The 17714-nt window shown below is 63.5% G+C and overlaps 1 protein-coding gene across 1 annotated transcript; it reads left to right on the forward strand.

Moving 5' to 3' along the window:
• The first annotated feature begins 18 nt into the window (after positions 1-18).
• TTLL12 (tubulin tyrosine ligase like 12) lies at positions 19-17506 on the forward strand. The gene is made up of 14 exons (XM_084955065.1): positions 19-246; positions 4421-4593; positions 6627-6825; positions 7885-8044; positions 8122-8255; positions 9943-10019; positions 11131-11247; positions 11314-11508; positions 11719-11830; positions 12970-13121; positions 13418-13499; positions 15009-15077; positions 15548-15686; positions 16160-17506. The coding sequence occupies exons 1-14, from the start codon at positions 49-51 to the stop codon at positions 16309-16311; spliced, it is 1959 nt and encodes a 652-aa protein (XP_084811191.1). The 5' UTR covers positions 19-48; the 3' UTR covers positions 16312-17506.
• The last annotated feature ends 208 nt before the right edge of the window (positions 17507-17714 follow it).

A 17714-nucleotide genomic window follows, 5' to 3' on the forward strand; every position in this document is an offset into this window, starting at 1 on the left:
GCGGGCTGCGGCGGCGCTGGTCTTGGCGCTGGCGCTGGTGGAGGCGCCATGGAGGCCGACGCGGGGTCGGAGCACGGCAGTCCGGTCCTGACGCCGGAGTCGGCGCCGAGCTCGGACCCGGACCCGGACCCGGAGGAGGACGCGCGGGCCCGGGCCGAGTTCGAGGCGCTGCATGGCCCGGCGCTGCGCGCGTCGGGGGTCCCCGAGCGCTACTGGGGCCGCCTCCTGCACAAGCTGGAGCACGAGGTGCGGGTCGGGGCGACGCGGGGAGGGCGCGGTGCGGGGAGAAGCCAGGTGCAGACCTGGTAGAAGGCTCCAGAGCGATCCCTCCCCTGGGGCGCCCCGGGTTCCCTTTGAGAGGGGCCCGGGAGGCTGGGATGCCGGTTTTCAAAGCGCGCACCCCCCAGCCCGGGTCAGCGCGGGCTCGGGGCGCGCTGGGGGTGGATCTCTCTGGACCCTTCTACCAGGAAGGGTGTGGTCTCTCTTGGCCGAGGACCGCTGGGCTGGGGCGGCGGCAGGGGGCCTCCTGGCGGACACGTGCAGATGCGTTGGGGGCAGTTCGCGGCGTGGAGCAGTGGAGAAAGCGCGTTCCGGCGCTGGAGGAGCCTGTGCCCGAAGGGGCAGGCCTCGTGAAACGCGCCGGGGAGAGTTGGGGGCGGTGTGGATGGACGATGCAGGAGAAGCAGGCGGAGTTGGAAGGATGAAGAGCCATGAATGCCTTGGTGACCGACTTTAAGTCCCAGGCAGTTGAGGAGCCGTCTAGAGTTTGGGGCCTAAGAGTGGCGGCCAGAGCCTGTACCTGTGGCCCTGAGCCTGGCAGCCCCTGGGGCTGGGCCAGAGCTGCCGTGTGAACTGGCAGAAAAATGAACTTTGGCTTCCATTGTGGGCCAGGCCCTGTGCAGCGTCCTGCACACGTCCATGCCCAGGGACAGGTCTATGAGGAGTAAGAGTCATGTTCTCCAGTGGCGAAAACTGAGGCTCAGGAAGAGGAAGTGACTCTCCCAAGGCCTGTCCGACTTCAGGTCTAGGCGCTTTCCCTGCCTCCCTCGGGGAGAATAGATGTCCAGTGAACGTGTCTGGCTTTACCTGTTCCAATCATAGAATTCCTTCGTGTTTCTTTATTTGACGTGAGCCCCGGGTCACCCTCAGTTTGAGACTAAAGAAAACAGAGGCTGGAGTTTCCGTCGTGGTGCAGTGGAAACGAATCTGACTAGGAACCATGAGGTTGCGGGTTCAATCCCTGGCCTTGCTCAGCGGGTCAAGGATCCGGCGTTGCCGTGAGCGGTGATGTAGGTCGCAGATGCGGCTCAGATCTGGTGTGGCTGTGGCGTAGGCCAGTGGCTACAGCTCCAATTAGACGCTTAGCCTGGGCACCTCCACATGCCGTGAGTGTGGCCCTAAAGAGTCAAAGGACAGAAAGAAAACAGAGGCTGCGTATGGAGGTGGAAACAGAATCTAAACAAAAATGGAAAGAGTTGAGGTGCTTCCAAAGTCTGTGTGTTTGTGAGGTTCGCTCCATTCTGCTTGCGGGCCTGCTCTAGCCTCCGCCACCAAAGCGTTTCCCCTCGGGTCCTGGCTGAGGGGTATACCTGATCCTGGGTTTTGGTGGTTTGGCCAGCTACCGAAGCCAGGGCATAGTCCTGCTCCAGGCCAACTGCTGGGGCCTTCTTAGCCAGAACTTGGCTCCTCTTCTGGGCCTGAGACGGCCTGACCGAGGTGGAACCCTAGAGCCAGGAAGAGGCTGCCCCCCAAGTCTGGCTGCTGGGCAGACCCCAGCCCCTCAGCCAGCTTCTCTGCCTCTACAGTCAGGGCTGGACCATTTGCCTTCCTGCTCAAAACACAGGGTGTTGCTCCACAGAAGATGCAGTGTCACTGGCATCTCCTGTTGGTAACAGTGAATCTCCTTACCCCCTATTGCCCTCCATTCAGCAGCCTTTCCTGAGCACTCGCCCTGGTCCCAGGCCTGTGCTGGGACGGGAGGGGACCCCAGCAGTTCGTTAGGCTGCAAGGGTCCTCGTGTGCTGGGTGAAAGCACAATGTGGGAACACCCTGGCCAGCCTCTGTGGCCAGTGACGTCTCACTTGGGCGAGTCCTTTGCCCGTCTGAATCCAGGCCTCCACCCAGGATACCCAGCCCTGGCCCCCACGGCCTTGGTGGGGATGGGGTGGAGAGGCATCAGGTAAGTTTCAGCCAGTGGCCAGCACTACATACCGTCCCTGGCATGTAGTGTCCCCTCCATCCTGGCTGCCAGATCTGCAGGCCGCCTGGCCACTGTTGCTCTGCCGAGGGGCAGCCAGTACTTTTCCGTGAGGTTTCCTTGCTCTTGAGTTACGAGCAGAGCTGTGAGTCACCACTTTGCCAGACGCAAACCTGCAGCCATTGTTCTGACAAACCTGCTGCTGTGGGCCCAGGTGTGGGGGAGGGCACCTGCTGACAGGGGAATGGGGCCCCTTCGGCACCCGCTGGTGCCTTGGAAAGGAGGCAAGTGCTTTGAAATAAATTTCCATCTTTCCCGCTGTCCACAAGAACTTCCTGGCTGCAAACCACTCCCTTCCTTGTCTCGTTAGGGCCTCCTCCGGTCCCGCTGAAAAGGGTTGTGGTCTCCCCCATCTCACAGCTGTGGTGAGGCAGGCCCTCTATCCCCAGGCCCTTGGCGGGCCCCCCAGCCTCCTCGCTGCTGTCAGGTTTGGGGGTGACGGGCTGGAGACGTGGCTTCTGGGCTGAAGCACAAGGCGGGGATCCCCGCCTCTGAGCTGTTCTCTCCTCACCTCTAAACCGGAGGGAAGGTAGCAGCTCCTCCTGGGCTCTGGGAGGATTAAACTCAGGGCTCCACCCCAGAAAGTGCCCTCCGGATGAAGCTGGTTCACAGCCCTCCTGCCCCCCTCTTCCCTGCCTGGAGCCTTTGCATCACCTCCTGTTGCCACACTCGAAAATCTTCCCCTTGCTAAGTGTCCGTCTTCCCTGGGCCCCCGGGTCCCAGCACACTTCCCTGGGCCTCGCCATGGCCCAGCCTTACTTCTCTCTGCCACCCGGCTGTCCCGGGGCAAGGTTATGGCTGATGCATCCTCGCAGCCCCCAGAGTCCCTGTCCTGCCCAGCACACAGACGGTCCGTAGCCTGAATAGAGGACTGATTGCCAGCTATTCAGATGGGCTGAATTTTTCTTTTTTTTTTTTTTTGTTGTTGTTGTTGTTGTTGTTGTTGTTGTTGCTATTTCTTGGGCCGCTCCTGCGGCATATGGAGGTTCCCAGGCTAGGGGTCGAGTTGGAGCTGTAGCCGCCAGCCTACACCAGAGCCACAGCAACGCGGGATCCGAGCCACGTCTGCAACCTACACCACAGCTCACGGCAACGCCGGATCGTTAACCCACTGAGCAAGGGCAGGGACCGAACCCGCAACCTCATGGTTCCTAGTCGGATTTGTTAACCACTGCGCCACGACGGGAACTCCCCTGAATTTTTCTTTTTAATAGTCATGAGAAATAGGTATTAGGGCAACCGGCCTTTCTCAAGCATCTGCTCTGTGCCAGCGCGGGATTTTATTGTCGCTCTGGGCTCTCCTGCAAGGTGGATGAAACCCCTTCCCAGGGGAGAGCCTCGTCTCAGAAGTGCCTCGACGGTAGCAGGTGCTTACAGACCTGAGCTGCTTCTGAGCTCATCATGTATGTGAATCATTTAATCCCTGCAACCCGCCTCTCAGGTGGGTTCTGGTGTTCCCCTTCTGGGGATGGGGAGACAGGCACAGAGAGGCTCAGTGACTTGTTCTAGGTCACACAGCCTGGCACCAGGATCAGCCCTAAAGCCCCATGTGAGCTTGTAGCAGACACAGGGTGCATCTGGCTGAATGGGAACCGACTGGCTTATCTACACCAGGTGCACGTGGCTGCCAGTCTCCCCCTTTCCAGGGAAACTCGAGGCCCCAGGTCCTTAGCTTCTGCTCCATCCCGGCCTGGGGGCCTCAGGAGACTGGCCCCAGGCCGGGCTTAGTGCCGACCTGGGCTGGGGGGCTCGGGCACTTGTGTCCTTCTGGGTCTACCTCTGCTGCCCTGGTGTCAGATTGGCTCTTCTGGTGAGAACTGAATTGGGGTGAAATCCTTGGCCCCCAGGAGCCTAACTCTTCCATTCACTTCCACTGTGACGGGAACCACCCCCTCTGCCTTTGGGGCCTCATTTTCCCGGTGCACGGGCAGTCCCACCTCCAAGCACGGGTCCCGTGGGCTGAGGGGCCCTGGACGACAGCGCTAGTGATAGAGGGTGGGTTAGGTCCTCGACTGCTGTCACCCACCCGAAAGCTGGGCCGTCGGGCAGTAAATAGGTCCTGCTTCTCCTAGGGGTTGCATTTGTCCTCGAGGCCAGGGCATGGCAGCAGGAGCGGGTCGGGAATGGGGTGTCCTGCTGACACCCCTTTCTGTGGCCCCCCAGGTTTTCGACGCCGGGGAGATGTTTGGGATAATGCAGGTGGAGGAAGTGGAGGAGGCTGAGAGCGAGGAGGAGGTGGCCCGGGAAGCGCGCAAGAAGCCCAACCCCGGCGGCGAGCTCTGCTACAAGGTCATTGTCACCAACGAGAACGGGCTCCGGGCGGCCGACCCCAACAGGTAGGGGCCGTGGGCCCGGCGGCTTTCGGGGCTGGGCTCCCTTGGAGAAGGGTGTCCCCGAGGCTGTTGCCGTTGGGGACAAGCCATCGTTGCAAGCACTCGTGCTCCTGGGAGCCAGGCACCGTCACTTCGCCAGCCTTCAGCCTTGAGACCAGGTGCCCTTGTGGCCCCCGTGTTTCTAGCTGGACATCAGGGTCCTGTCGGCCCCAGTGTGACGCTTGTGTTCGTCGTGTTTTAGGTCCTGAGAGCCCCTCCCCAGGTGTCTCTTAACGGTCTCAACGGTCCCATCAAGGGGTGTGACGGGGTCCCACTTTGCTGATGAGGAAACAGAGTGGGCAAGGGCTTGCCCGGGGTCACACAGCTGGTTAGGACTGTGGGTGTTGAAGCCAGGGAAGTCTTACTCTCGAGCCCCGGCTTTTCCGTGGACCCCGGGCCTCTCCCCCATCCTGCTGAATCAGTCTCTGGGCGGAGCCCTGGGCCTGCCCCCCAGCCACAGGGTGGAAAGGCCAGATCCAAGACTGGACCCAGGGCTTCCTGCCCCCGCCCCGGGGGCCAAGCGGGCCTGTCCTCAGCCAGGACGGGCCTGCAGGCCACGCTGCCCAACTTTGCTGGAACCCTGAGGGAGCAACTTGCCAGCCTCTCAGGGTCACCGGGCACCTGTGTCCATAGCTGCTCCTGGAGGACTGGCCGCCCCTTGCAGAATTTGTGGCTCCTCGGCCAGCCCTTGGTGGGGTGGGTGTGGCCCCGTGGTGATTACAGCCGCCCAGCACCTCCACCCAGAAGTCTATGACTCAGAGACTTGCAGGCTCACCTTCCTCACCAAGTCCAGTACAGCAAATCGTGTGTGCCCGCGCCATTACCACCTGTGCCAGCTCCGGGCCAGGCCCAGTGGCCCCCTCAGGGGGCTCCCCGCCTGCCTGCACCCTCCACCGCACACACCACCAGCCCGGCTGGGGAGGGGGCGAGGTTGGAGCCAGGCTCCACTGCCCCCCTGCCCCTGGGCCTTTCCTTTCTATGGACCTTTGGGAGTGCCTGTCCCCAACCCTGCAGTGGCCAGGCCTCATCCTTTCGCACACCTGCTGGGTACAGTGGTCTCCTGTGCGTCTGCCCAGGGTCCCCCCCCGGGGTGCGCTCCACTTTGAAGGCCTGGCTCTTTATGGTCGTGAGGGCAAGACTAAATCTTCATTTGTTGCAGACGCGGCTCTCAAAAGCAAACAAGAGGTCATCTAAGCACAGTAAAATAAATACTGCTGAGCTGGCCACCCAGTCTAAGAATTGGAGCCTTTGCTGCTCCTTCCATTAAGCAGGGGGCGGGCTAGGCTGCTTCGCCCAGCAGGCAGAAGGCTCGCGCTGAGTCCAGCAGGGCTTGGGCAGCGTCCTGAGCAGCTTGGCCTCGGGCCTGCGGTGGGACCACCTCGCCCTCCAGTGCCGTTGTCTGGGAGCCGTGCCTCCGGCCCACCACCGGGCCCCTCCAGGGAGACGGGACTGTGGGCTGTGGGGGTCCATGCATGTGAGAACTGCAGCCTCCGCCCAGGCCTTGGCGCTTCCCACGAAGTGTCCGGGAGTCCCAGGCGAGCATGCGGGAGCTCTGAGTGGGGCTTCTTTGTGCATCTGCCTGCAGCTGGCCTCCCAGCATGTGCCTCCTTTCTTTTGGCTGAGCACCCACTGTGTGCCGGGGCTGCGGGTCACAAGCCAGGGGCATGGGCCTGCCCTCTAGCAGCTCAAGATCCAGGACTCTCACTGCTGCTCCCTGTGGTCAATAATCACACACAACACACACGACCCTGCACACTGTACAGTCAGCATGCTGTTGTGTCAAGTCCATGCATCAGCCCCGTGATAGGAGGTGGCGGCCTGTTGTCATATTCTAGAAGCTGGAAAAGGGAGCGGAACTTTCCCAGGGCCACACAGGGCTCCCCACCCAGGCCCGCTGGTGCTGGGGAGACCAAATCTTGGGTTAGATGTGGGGTCCAGGCCGAAGCCCCAGATTTCCCCCGCGGGCCTCTCACACGCACCCGTGCCTGTGCCCACAGCATCTTCCTCATTGACCACGCCTGGACCTGCCGCGTGGAGCACGCCCGCCAGCAGCTGCAGCAGGTGCCCGGGCTGCTGCACCGCATGGCCAACCTGATGGGCGTCGAGTTCCACGGAGAGCTGCCCAGCGCTGAGGCCGTGGACCTGGTGCTGGAGGAGATGTGGAAGTTCAACCAGACCTACCAGCTGGCCCACGGGGTGAGCGGGCCGCGGGGCCAGGCGAGGCCACCAGTGCCCAGGCCGTCAGGGCTAGCGGGAGGCGGTCGTTTACCCAAGGGAGCTGTCACATCCTCTTCCGGGGCAACAGGAGCGGCCCTTGTTCCCTGGGGCTCCGTCATGGGCCTGTTCCTCTTTCCCTGCGGCCGCCACCGCTGGGGACTGCATCCGCGTGGCCTTCGAGCTCGGGGCCTCCTCCTCTCCCAGACCCCTGGATGTGGGCTCAGTGCCTCTTTCCTGGTGCCTTCTGGTTCCGTCACCCTCTTAAAAGCCCTCATGGCGGAGTTCCTGTTGTGTCTCAGCAGGTTACAAACCCAGCTGAGGGATCCATGAGGATGTGGGTTCGATCCCTGGCCTTGATCACTAGGTTAAGGATCCGGTGTTGCTGTGAGCTGTGGTGTAGGTTGCAGCCACAGCTCGGATCTGGTGTGGCTGTGGCTGTGGCGTAGGCCAGCAGCTGCAGCTCCCATTTGACTTCTACCCTGGAACTTACATATGCTGTGGGTGCGGCCCAAAAAAACAAAAAACAAGCCTTCAGTGGCTCCTGGCCACCTAAGGAGGAGAGTTGAGTCCCTTTAGCACGTGGCCCTCGGCTTCCATCACACCCCCACCCCGTGCCTGGCCTCCCCAGACTCGCCTCAGACGTCATCCCCTCACCACTTCCAGTTTGGGAAAAGACAGGTGTTTCTCATGATCTCAGCCTGGCTGTCGCCTCCTCCAAGGAGCCCTCCCTGAACGCAGAGCCCCCCCCACCCCATGCCACGCGCACAGAACCAAACACGTCCATGGAGCTACCGGGCTGGGTCCCTCCCCTCCTTACGCCTTTGCCATATAAATGACCACACTGCAGCCTGCTGGCCGGTGTCCTCGTCTGCCAGGGCAGGGCCACTGGCTCAGAGGCTGCAGGTTAAAGGGACCGGAGCACATGTGCTAGGTGCCTCAGGCTTGGGGAGTTGGGTGCAGACGGGCAGGGGGCAGGTGTCTGGGCGCACGGCCGGGAGGTGGCACAGCGGGTGAGGCTGGCATGTGCTCTGCCCGCAGACGGCCGAGGAGAAGGTGCCCGTGTGGTATATCATGGACGAGTTCGGTTCTCGCATCCAGCACGCAGACGCGCCCAGCTTCGCCACCGCGCCCTTCTTCTACATGCCGCAGCGGGTGGCCTACACGCTGCTGTGGCCCCTGAGGGACCTGGACACGGGTGGTAAGTCAAACACACCCGCCCCGAGGAAGGGCCACCCCTCCCCCGCCGCCCCCTGACGGCCGCGTGTCTTGCTGCAGAGGAGGTGACCCGGGACTTCGCCTATGGAGAGGCCGACCCCCTGATCCGGAGGTGCAGGCTGCTGCCCTGGGCCCCCGCCGACCTGCTGGACCTCAGCTCCTCCACGCCTGAGCCGCCCGCTGAGCACTACCAGGTGTGGCCTCCGCCCCCTCCCCAGGGCCTGCTCACCTGGGGGCCTCTGGAACATTCTCTGCCCAGCCACCAGATATGGCTGAGCGCCAGCTGGCTGCCGAGAGAGGTGGAGGAGAGCCGAGGGTGCCAGAGACAAGGGCTCAGCCCAGGGAGCGAACGTGAGCTCCCCTGAGTGCAGACCCCAGGGTGCCCGGTGCTGGGCGCCATCCTTTCAGAGGCCTGGATAGAGCTGTGGACTGGGGGCCAGGGCTGCTCCTCCTCGTTCAGGGCACTCATTGCCGGGGCTGGGCAGCTGCATCCCAGCTCTGCCGTTGCCTCATCTCCCACCACCTGCCTCACCAAGGACGCTGCTCAAACACTGGTGTGTTTTCTGGCGCACAGTAGGCCCTCGTCAAGTGTTTGTCAGGCCTGTCATTGCTGAGGGTGACAGTGGTGCTTCAGATCACGGACAGCCCCCATCAGGGCCCCACCAGGACCCAGGACTCCCGAGTGCCGGGCTGGTGGTGAGTTAGTGCAGGGCCGGGCAGGAAGGGGAGACCGTAGGAACACGGGCACTGCCAGCCCAGGCAGGGTGGAGCTGGACTTAACCCTGGCCCCCCCTCTCTGCTCCACCCCGCCCTCTGATCTCCTGCCACTGGCTCCCTTCACCTGTCCCAGCGAATCCAAGTGACGCACGAGCCTCTGCTTCTGAGCACTTTACAGGCGTACTGGGCTATAATCCTTACATTGCGGCATCCGGTCCTATGTTTACCTTCACTTTACTGAGGATGAGGAAACTGAGGCACAGAGAGGTTGAGTAACTTGCCAGAGATCACACAGCTGGTGGAAGAGCTGGAGTCCAAAACGGGGCGGTGGAGGGGACACCTGGTATCCTGTGGGCAGAGGCTCCAGCCTTGCCCCCCACCATGTTGAAGTTTTGCTGCCTCCACCAGCACATCAGATGCTCAGCAAAGGCCCCAGAGGATCATAGAAATGAGTGAACTAGGAGTTCCCTGCTGGCCTAGCGGGTGAGGGATTTGGCGTCACTGCTATGGCGCAGTTTCGTTCCCTGGCTCAGGAACTTCTACCTACTGCAGTGCAGCCCAAACATAACCAAAACAAAAAGAATGTCGGTTTGTGGACAGGTTTTATTTTTTAATTTTCTCATCTTTTTCATGGCTGCCCCATAGCATATAGAGTTCCTGGGCCAAGGATCAGATCTGAGCTGCAGGTGTGACCTACACTGCCGCTGGGGCAACTTGGGATCCTTAACCCACTGAACCAGGCTGGGGATCGAACCTGTGTCCTGGCGCTGCAGACACCACTGATCCTGTCGTGCCGCAGTGGGAACTCCTGGATGTGTTTTGAACCACCACGCTGCTTAAGCTCAAAACAGCCTGTGCAGGCTCCCCGAGGCCCAGGCCACCCCCTCCCAGGACGGGCTGGGCACCCTCTGGGCTGCCTGTGACCTGGAGGAAGCATGTAGAACAGCGAGATTTAGAACCGTGTTTACGTTGTCCTTTGGACACAAAACCCGCCGGGCCGCCTCTGAGGGGCCTGGAGCCCTGAGTCTGGGGCAGGGTGGTCTGAGGGCTCTGGGCGCTGCCTGAGGTCCAGGTGTGCCCTGGGCTCCCGGAACCCTCAGGTACCAGGAGGGGAGGCACGTGTTCACCTGCTCCCTTTCTGGAACGTCTGTCTCCACCTTTTAGGCCATCTTGGAGGAAAACAAGGAGAAGCTGCCGCTTGCCATCAGCCCGGCCGTGTACCCCCGTGACCACGTCTTCAAGTGCGTCCCCCAGCCTGCGATGAGACCTTCCCTCACTCGCCCCCCCCCCCCCCGTGGCCCCTGGCCCCTGGAGCCGCGCTGGGGGTGGGAGGCGCTCAGTGAATCCTCTGCCTCCCGGCAGCAGGGCAGTGACAGGAACGCCAGGGGGTGTCACAGGGCCACAGAGCGCTCAGAGGAGGGAGGGGAGCACTGCCCAGCTGCCCTCAGCAGCCCCTCAGAGCAGGGAGCCAGTGCCGACGGGGACCCAGAAAGGCACCCCGGCCGCCAGGGGGGCCCCTGCCGGGCATCTGCAGGCGTAGGCTGGCAGGTTACGTCAGGCCAGCAAGCCCAGGCTGCGCCCCGGGTGGAGGCAGACGCTCCATTTTACAGGTGAGGAAGCAGAGGCGCCGAGCAACACCCACGGATGCAGAGCTGCCTCGGAGGCGGGTCCCAGCTCAGCCCCGGGCAGACGGGCCTCTGGTTCCTGTGGGACCCCCTCCCTCTGGCTGCCAAACCCAATCCAGCCAGAAACAGGCGACATGCTCTGTCTGCCCCAACCCCAATCCTGGGGGTTCCTCCTCCCCTTTCCCACGGCCCCCCGCCTGGCATCCCCCCCGCCTCCTCAGTCAGAGGCCACTGGCTGTGCCCTCCTGCCCACAGCTGAGCTCCATGCCTGGCCCCGCCCGAGCTGTCCAGCTCCGGGTCCCTGTCCCTCCCCTGGAGGGCTGTCCGGCCTGCCCTCCCTCCTGCTTCCAACTCGGCCCCATCGCTTGGAAGGTGCTGCTGCCTCCACTGCCCCAGACAGGCTTCCGGCCCTGCTGCGGCGGGGTGGGCACAGGTGTGGAGCGAGGCCTTGTCCAGGGCACCCGGGGCACCGGCCTCTTCTCCAAGGGCAGGGTTCTCGGTGTGTCAGCCCGTCCTGTGTCCAGCTGGAGGCCAGAGCCCGTGTTTGTCGGACACTCAGCGCCTCTGTTCCATCCTAAGACGAGCACGAGCCGGGCCCTGTGCGCCCGCCTGACGGATGAGGGACCTGGGGTTTTGAGGGGCCGAGGGGCCCCATCACTCAGCGGACCAGCAGCGGGCGTGGGGTCTGAGCCCGGCGGGCTGACCTTGGCCCGGCCCTTCCCTGCAGGGTCTACACGGACGTCCAGCAGGTGCTCAGCCACCTCACCCACCCACGCTTCTCCTTCACCCAGAGCGAGGCGGACGCCGACATCCTCTACAACTTCTCTCACTTCAAGGACTACAGGTGAGGCGCCCGCCCACCCGGCCCCGGCCCCCGGCCCGCCTCCCCTGACCGGCGTCTGCCCCGCAGGAGACTGAGCCAGGAGAGGCCCACGGTGCTGCTGAACCAGTTCCCCTGCGAGAACCTGCTGACGGTCAAGGACTGCCTGGCCTCCATCGCCCGCCGCGTGGGGGGCCCCGAGGGCCCGGCCTGGCTGCCCCGCACCTTCAACCTGCGCACGGAGCTGCCCCAGTTTGTCAGCTACTTCCAGCAGCGGGAGAGGCGGTGAGTGCCCCCGCTGCCCCGTGGCCGGGCACTGGCTGTGTGCGGGCACCAAGCCGTGCGCCATCGACACCCTCTAGGCCGCTGCTCAGGTGGCCATTCCATGGGACTGCGGCTCCCTCCGCCCCCTCCTCTGCTGCCAGGGTCCCGGGGACACACTGCCAGGGGCAGGGGCGTCCAGGGCACAGCCTAGCCGCCCCTCTCTGCTCCCAGGGGCGAGGACAACCACTGGATCTGCAAGCCCTGGAACCTGGCCCGCAGCCTGGACACCCACATCACCAAGAGCCTGCACAGCGTCATCCGGCACCGCGAGAGCTCTCCCAAGGTGGGGCCCCCAGTGCGCCGAGAGTGGGCCAGAGGGGACGCTGTGCCCAGGACCTGGGCGGGTGGGTCCCGGTTGATGGGGTCCCTGGCTCACAGGAATCTCCGAAGGCCCACCCCCACCCCTTCCACTGCCCTTGCCAGCAGGGAGGGGCTGTGACAGCTGGAGGAGGGGACCGTCCTGGGTGTACCTGACCCGCTTGCCCACACACAGGGCACCTCACGTGACCACCTGGCGGGAGGGAGGTGGCCAAGCCAGGGAGCCCCTCAGAGCCGGGGCGAAGGTGCCAAAGTGACTGGGGCCATCAGTGCGGGCGGTAAAAGGCACAGATTCTGCACCTGCACAGAGGCCCGAGGGCACACACCCCCAGACTGACCCCTGCGGAGGTTTCCGGCGGAGGGCTGGGGAAGCAGTGGAGTTACAGCTGACAATTTGTATTGTTTTCAAAGCCTGACAACTGGTGGGGTCTTTCCCTTCAGTTAAAGTGGAGGTGAGGAGTTCCCGTTGTGGTTTAGCGGGTTAAGCCCGACTAGTATCCATGAGGATCCAGGTTTGATCCCTGGCCTCGCCCAGTGGCTTAAGGAGCTGGTGTTGCCGTGAGCTATGGTGCAGGTCGCACACCCCACTCGGATCTGGCGTTGCTGTGGCTGTGACGTAGGCCAACAGCTGCTGCTCCGAGTCGACCCCTAGCCTGGAAACTTCCATATGCTGCAGGTGCGGCACTGAGAAGAAAAATAAAGCAAAATAAAGTAGAGGTAGAGGAAGCTCCCTTGTGGCTCAGCGAGTTAAGGATCCAGTGTTGGCGCAACTGTCGATCGGGTTTGATTCCTGACCCTAAGAACTTCCACGTGCCGTGGGTGCGGCCAAGAAATAAAATTTAAAAAAATAAAGTAGGGGCGAAGATGAAGGAATTGTTGCAGCCTGGACACAGCTCTGGAAAGACAGGAAGAGGCGGAGCAGGGAGCGGTTCCCCTCGTGGCACCAAGACGGGCAGAAGCCCCCCGGCCCCGATGGGAGGGGGCTCAGGAGCGAGTCGCCTCCTCCAGACGTGGTGGCAGCACTTGAGCCACCCCCCGTGAGGTCGAGCGCTCCCCCGGCCCAGCTGAGCTGAGCGCCCGCGAGCCTGCGTCTGTGTCCAGCAGGTTGTGTCCAAATACATTGAGAGTCCCGTCTTGTTCCTCCGAGAAGACGTGGGCGGGGTCAAGTTCGACATCCGCTACGTGGTGCTCCTGCGGTCCGTGAGGCCCCTGAAGCTGTTCGTCTACGACGTGTTCTGGCTGCGCTTCTCCAACCGGTAACTCGGGAGACGGGCTGGGCTCGGGCGGCGGCTGGGCGCCGGGGCCCCTCCTCCACTGGGGATGAGCGCGCCTGCCGAGCAGCCGGCGGGGACCCCGGGAGCCCGCTTCTGTAAAAGGCATCGGCTCTCGCCTCGGCCGACTCGGGGGACGCGAGCGCCCCGCGTGTGACAGGCGCCCGCCCTCCATCCACGGCCGCGTTTGCCGGCCTAGTGGGGCCGTGGGGGCGCTGAGCACCTCCCCTGCTCGGACGGTCCCCGCTCGGAGCTGGAGCGTTCCTCTGCTCACCCTGCAGGCCCTTTGCACTCAACGACCTGGACGACTACGAGAAGCATTTCACTGTCATGAACTACGACCCGGAAGTGGTGCTCAAGCAGGTAGGGGCTTGGCGGGGCCTGAAGAGTGGGTCCATGTGGAGGCTGGCACAGACCGGACCCTACGCTCGTCAGCTTCTCCTCCGGGCAGGCCTCACAGATGGTGCGAGGAGCTGCCTCTGGTACCCGCACCACCTCCAACAGCTGCCCTGCTGCTCAGAGGGGCGCGCGCTCTGGTCGAGATAAAGGGGACCCCTGAGGCTTCCTGGTCCCATGGCAGGTCCGAGCAGCGCAGGCTCTCCGCCGCGAAGCACGGGCTGTCTTCCATTCAGCACCTGCTGAGCACCGACACCGGGGGGTGGGGAGGCACCAGCGTTCGTGTCATGGGGCCCCCAGGGCAGGGGCTGCTGCCAGCCTGTGACCCTGCCCCGACCTCGGGTCCTCCATCTTCCCGTGCTGCCACGGCACCTCGAGCGAAGGGCATCAGGGCAAAGCCCCTTTCGAGGTGAGGGCGTCCAACCCCCACTGGCTCGTGGTGCCCCTGAGGCAGGCAGGCAGCGTGGGTGCTCCCAGTTCAGGCAGGTGCCACGGGTACTCCTGGGACAACCCCGCACCGTGGGTGCTCCCCGTTCAGCCAGGCACTGTGGGTGCTCCCGGGCCAGGCAGGGAAGGCGGGGCGCAGGCAGAGGCGGAGGCCCCAGTGGGAGGAGGAGGGAAGAAAAGCAGCAGCAGGCTCCAGCGTGTTGTCCCCGAGTCCTCTCTGGCCTGCAGCTTGGTCAGTGGCTGTTGCAGGCAGACAAAGGGCACACCCGCTCTCCTTCCTGCTCCGTGCAAGGCCTGCGGGTGGCCTTCTCGTCCCCACCTCCCTCCCACGAAGCGGCTACCCCTAAGTGTGGCACGTGGTGATGTTAACACACGAGGCCGCACTGGACGGGGCTGAGAAGCCCGCCGGGGGCCGCTGCACCGTCCACGTGGCTGGGCCTCCTCTTGTCCTGGGCTGTGTTGAAGGCCGGTCCCCAGGCCCTGGGCTGCGGCTGGAGTTGTCTCGGAGGGACCCAAGTGCCTTCCCTCCCCATAGCAGGTGTCCTCCCAAGGGTCACATTTCCTTTGAAGCCACCAGGGGTGGGGACGCCTGTCAGTGGGTGTGAACACTGGGCTTCCATAGGGAGCCAGCCTGGTCCTTCTGGGAGACACCTGAGCTGACAGCTGGGCTTGGGGTGAAGTCCAGGACTGAGCAGCCCTGGCTGTCCACCGGAGCTGGTGCCGCGCGGTGGGCGCAGGCCTGGGCCCTGCAGACTCGGGTCCGAGCTCTGCCTCCAGCGCTCTGCTCTCAGGCCATGGTGACACGTTGGCTCGGTGCCTTACTGAGCCTCACAGCGGCTGTGCACGTCAGTTTGCTGGGCAGGGAGCATTTTGGAAGGAGACGCAGACCCCGTATCCGGCCTCCCATTTGTGCCCGGGGGGTGTGGAGCTGAGGGGCTGCCAGCACTGACTGGGGGCCCCAGCAAGTGTCCCCGTCCCTGCTCAGAGGCGGCCCCAGGGCAGAGCATGACGGGCCTGTGTGTGTCACAGGTGCACTACAACGAGTTCATCCCTGAGTTTGAGAAGCAGTACCCAGAATTTCCCTGGAAGAGCGTCCAGGTGAGTCCTGGCAAAGCTGGGGCGGGGCGGGGGGCCCCACTTCCTCTGGGTGGTCCTGCTCCTCCCATCGAGGCGGGTGCGGGAGACGTGTGGGCTGCGACCCCTCCTCCCCTCTGGCCCAGGTGTCTTGGGGGTGCCTGGGGGCCGCCTGGCAGGGTATCCAAAGCACCCTGGGTACAGCCAGATGGTAAAGAGCATAGGACACGCTTAGAGATGGGGGTGGCGTGCAGGCATCCTGGAGGGAGCAGTTCAGGGGCAGGGATGCAGCAGGGTCTGCGGTAGGTGGATGCCGGGAGCCGGGGCAGCAGGGGTCAGGCTGCGGCCACCTCTGGAGTCATTACGGATGTAGGAAGAGGTGACTTGGCCGTTTGGAGACTAGGATTCAGGAAGGGGCCGTGGACTGCCCCCCGAGGGGCTGGTCCCAGTGGCAGGTGCACAGGCCCCCTGAGCCTGCCTCTCCCGGTCCCCAGGCTGAGATCTTCCAGGCCTTCAGGGAGCTGTTCCAGGCAGCATGTGCCAAGCCACCCCCCCTGGGCCTCTGCGACTACCCCTCGTCCCGGGCCGTGTATGCTGTTGATCTCATGCTGAAGTGGGACAGCCGTCCGGATGGTGAGGGTCCCCCGCCCCATGATCCACACTGCCCCCGACAAGTTACCTAAAGCGGGTCATCCCGTCCCTAGGGGACGGAGAGGGGGCGTCACCGCCTCCTTGCCCTGGTCGACACTGCCTAGGTTATCCTTGCCTCAAATTAGCCAGGAGGCCTGGGTCAGGGGAGACCCAGCTTTAGGGAGCCAGAGCCTGCAGGGCAGAGCACAGCAGGAAGGGTGGGTGGTCGTGGGGTCAGGGGAGGGCTCAGGAGGGAGGGAGCCCTGCGAGAAAGGTGAGGGGCAGGGCCCTGGCTGGGCATACACTTCGGGGTCCCCAGGGGCCGACGGGACAGGGTCTCTGAGTTGGGTGTGGTGGCGCTTGTTACTCCTGGAGCTGGAGGCGGCTCCAGTCTTTGCCCTGGGAGAGCGGGCTCCAGGCAGGGGCCCCCAGCCGCCTCCCCCCGGAGTGAGATGCCTGTGCTCCTGTGCCGTCAGGGAGGCAAGTGATGCAGCCGCAGGTCCTCGAGGTGAACTTCAACCCGGACTGTGAGCGAGCCTGCAGGTACCACCCGACATTCTTCAACGACGTCTTCAGCACCCTGTACCTGGACGAGTCCGACGGCTGCCCCGTCACCCGCCTCATCTAGGCGCCTGCCGGCCCTTGTGGCTGCATTCCGGCCTCGGCCTCGAGCTGCTTCTGCACTGTCCCCCCGGCCCCTCGGCCGCCCTGTGAGCCCTCGTCCCAGCCTCACGCCCTCAGGGGCTCGGGCCCCCTCCCCCCATCAGTCAGGAGCGGTGCCACGCGCCGTGTCCCCGGGGCCGAGTGCCAGGCGTCTGTTCACCCTCTCCACCGTCGGTGCGGTGATGAGTCTCAGCTCTGCCAAGGGCTTTCTTCCAGAGAGTTTGGTTGCTGGGGTGCTGTGCTTCCAGGGGGTGTTAGTGAAAGCAGGGTTCTAGGGGGCGTGGCGAGGTATCCTCGGAAATGAGGCCCCAGGAGCGCCTGCGGGAGCCCAGACGGCTGCTTCTGTGGAGCATCTGCTCCCCACGTTCCACCCCGGGCCTGCATGACAGGCGTCTCCAGGTCCCCTGGGAGCCTGCTGCTCAGACCCAGGGTCAGACCTTCACCAGCAACTCTCTCTGAGGCGCCAGGGCAGGGCGGCCACGTTGCCTTTCCAGCTGGCCCCGTGGAAGGGCCGAGTGCAGTGCCCGTGCCTCCCTGCCCGCCAGGCACTGCAGTGGTGCCTCCCTCGTCTAAGGTTGGCTGGGACGCCCCGGCGAGGGGGCTCAGGGACAGGTGTGGACAGCAGAGTGCCAGGCCTGGACAGCTGAGCAGGACAATTCCAGGGAGAACCTTATGTTACAATCAGATGCCATCAGCCACCAGTCTGGTGTCAAAATGGTGGATTTTTGTTACTTTTTCACTTACAGGAAGAAAATATAAAATTCTCATTTTTAATTTTGTTTCTGAAATTTTGAGTCCATTTCCAGCGTATTTTGTGTTGCCGCAGTGCACCCAGGCCCAGCTAACTGGACAGTAGGCAGGTCTAATTTGGGGGGAGCTGCCTGCAGAGCTTTTGTGGGTGTGTGTGCGTGTGTTGGGGGTGTTTGTTTCATCCCGAAGCCAAGGGTCTCGCAAAAACTGGACTAGACTGTGCTACCCGTCTCTGTGTCTGTCCTCTGTTAACCAGTTCAGCCCGTGTCCTGGGGAACTGTCACCCCTTGCCTCCAGCGGAGATGCACAGAGCGCGGGGCACCTCGTCCCTGGTTCTCTCCACGGGAGAGCAGCTGCGTCCCGTCCCCTGCTTGACTTGATTTGTGCTGCAATAAAGTAGGCCTTCTGTACTTCAGCCTCCCGTTCTCTTTGGAGGCCCTGGAGCCGCGGGCCTGTGTGGTGTGTCAGCTGTCGTCCTTGCTGTTGTCAGAGAAAACCAAGATAGCAGTTCCCGTCGTGGCGCAGCAGAAACGAATCCGACTAGGAACCATGAGGTTGTGGGTTTGCTCCCTGGCCTCCCTCAGTGGGATCTGGGGTTGCCTTGGGCTGTGGTGCAGG

This window comes from Sus scrofa, chromosome 5 (assembly GCF_054392235.1).
Source record: "Sus scrofa isolate SSC_HxYL_T2T_F1_AM1 chromosome 5, Sscrofa_HxYL_maternal_Yorkshire_Landrace_v2.0, whole genome shotgun sequence".
NCBI lineage: Eukaryota > Metazoa > Chordata > Mammalia > Artiodactyla > Suidae > Sus > Sus scrofa.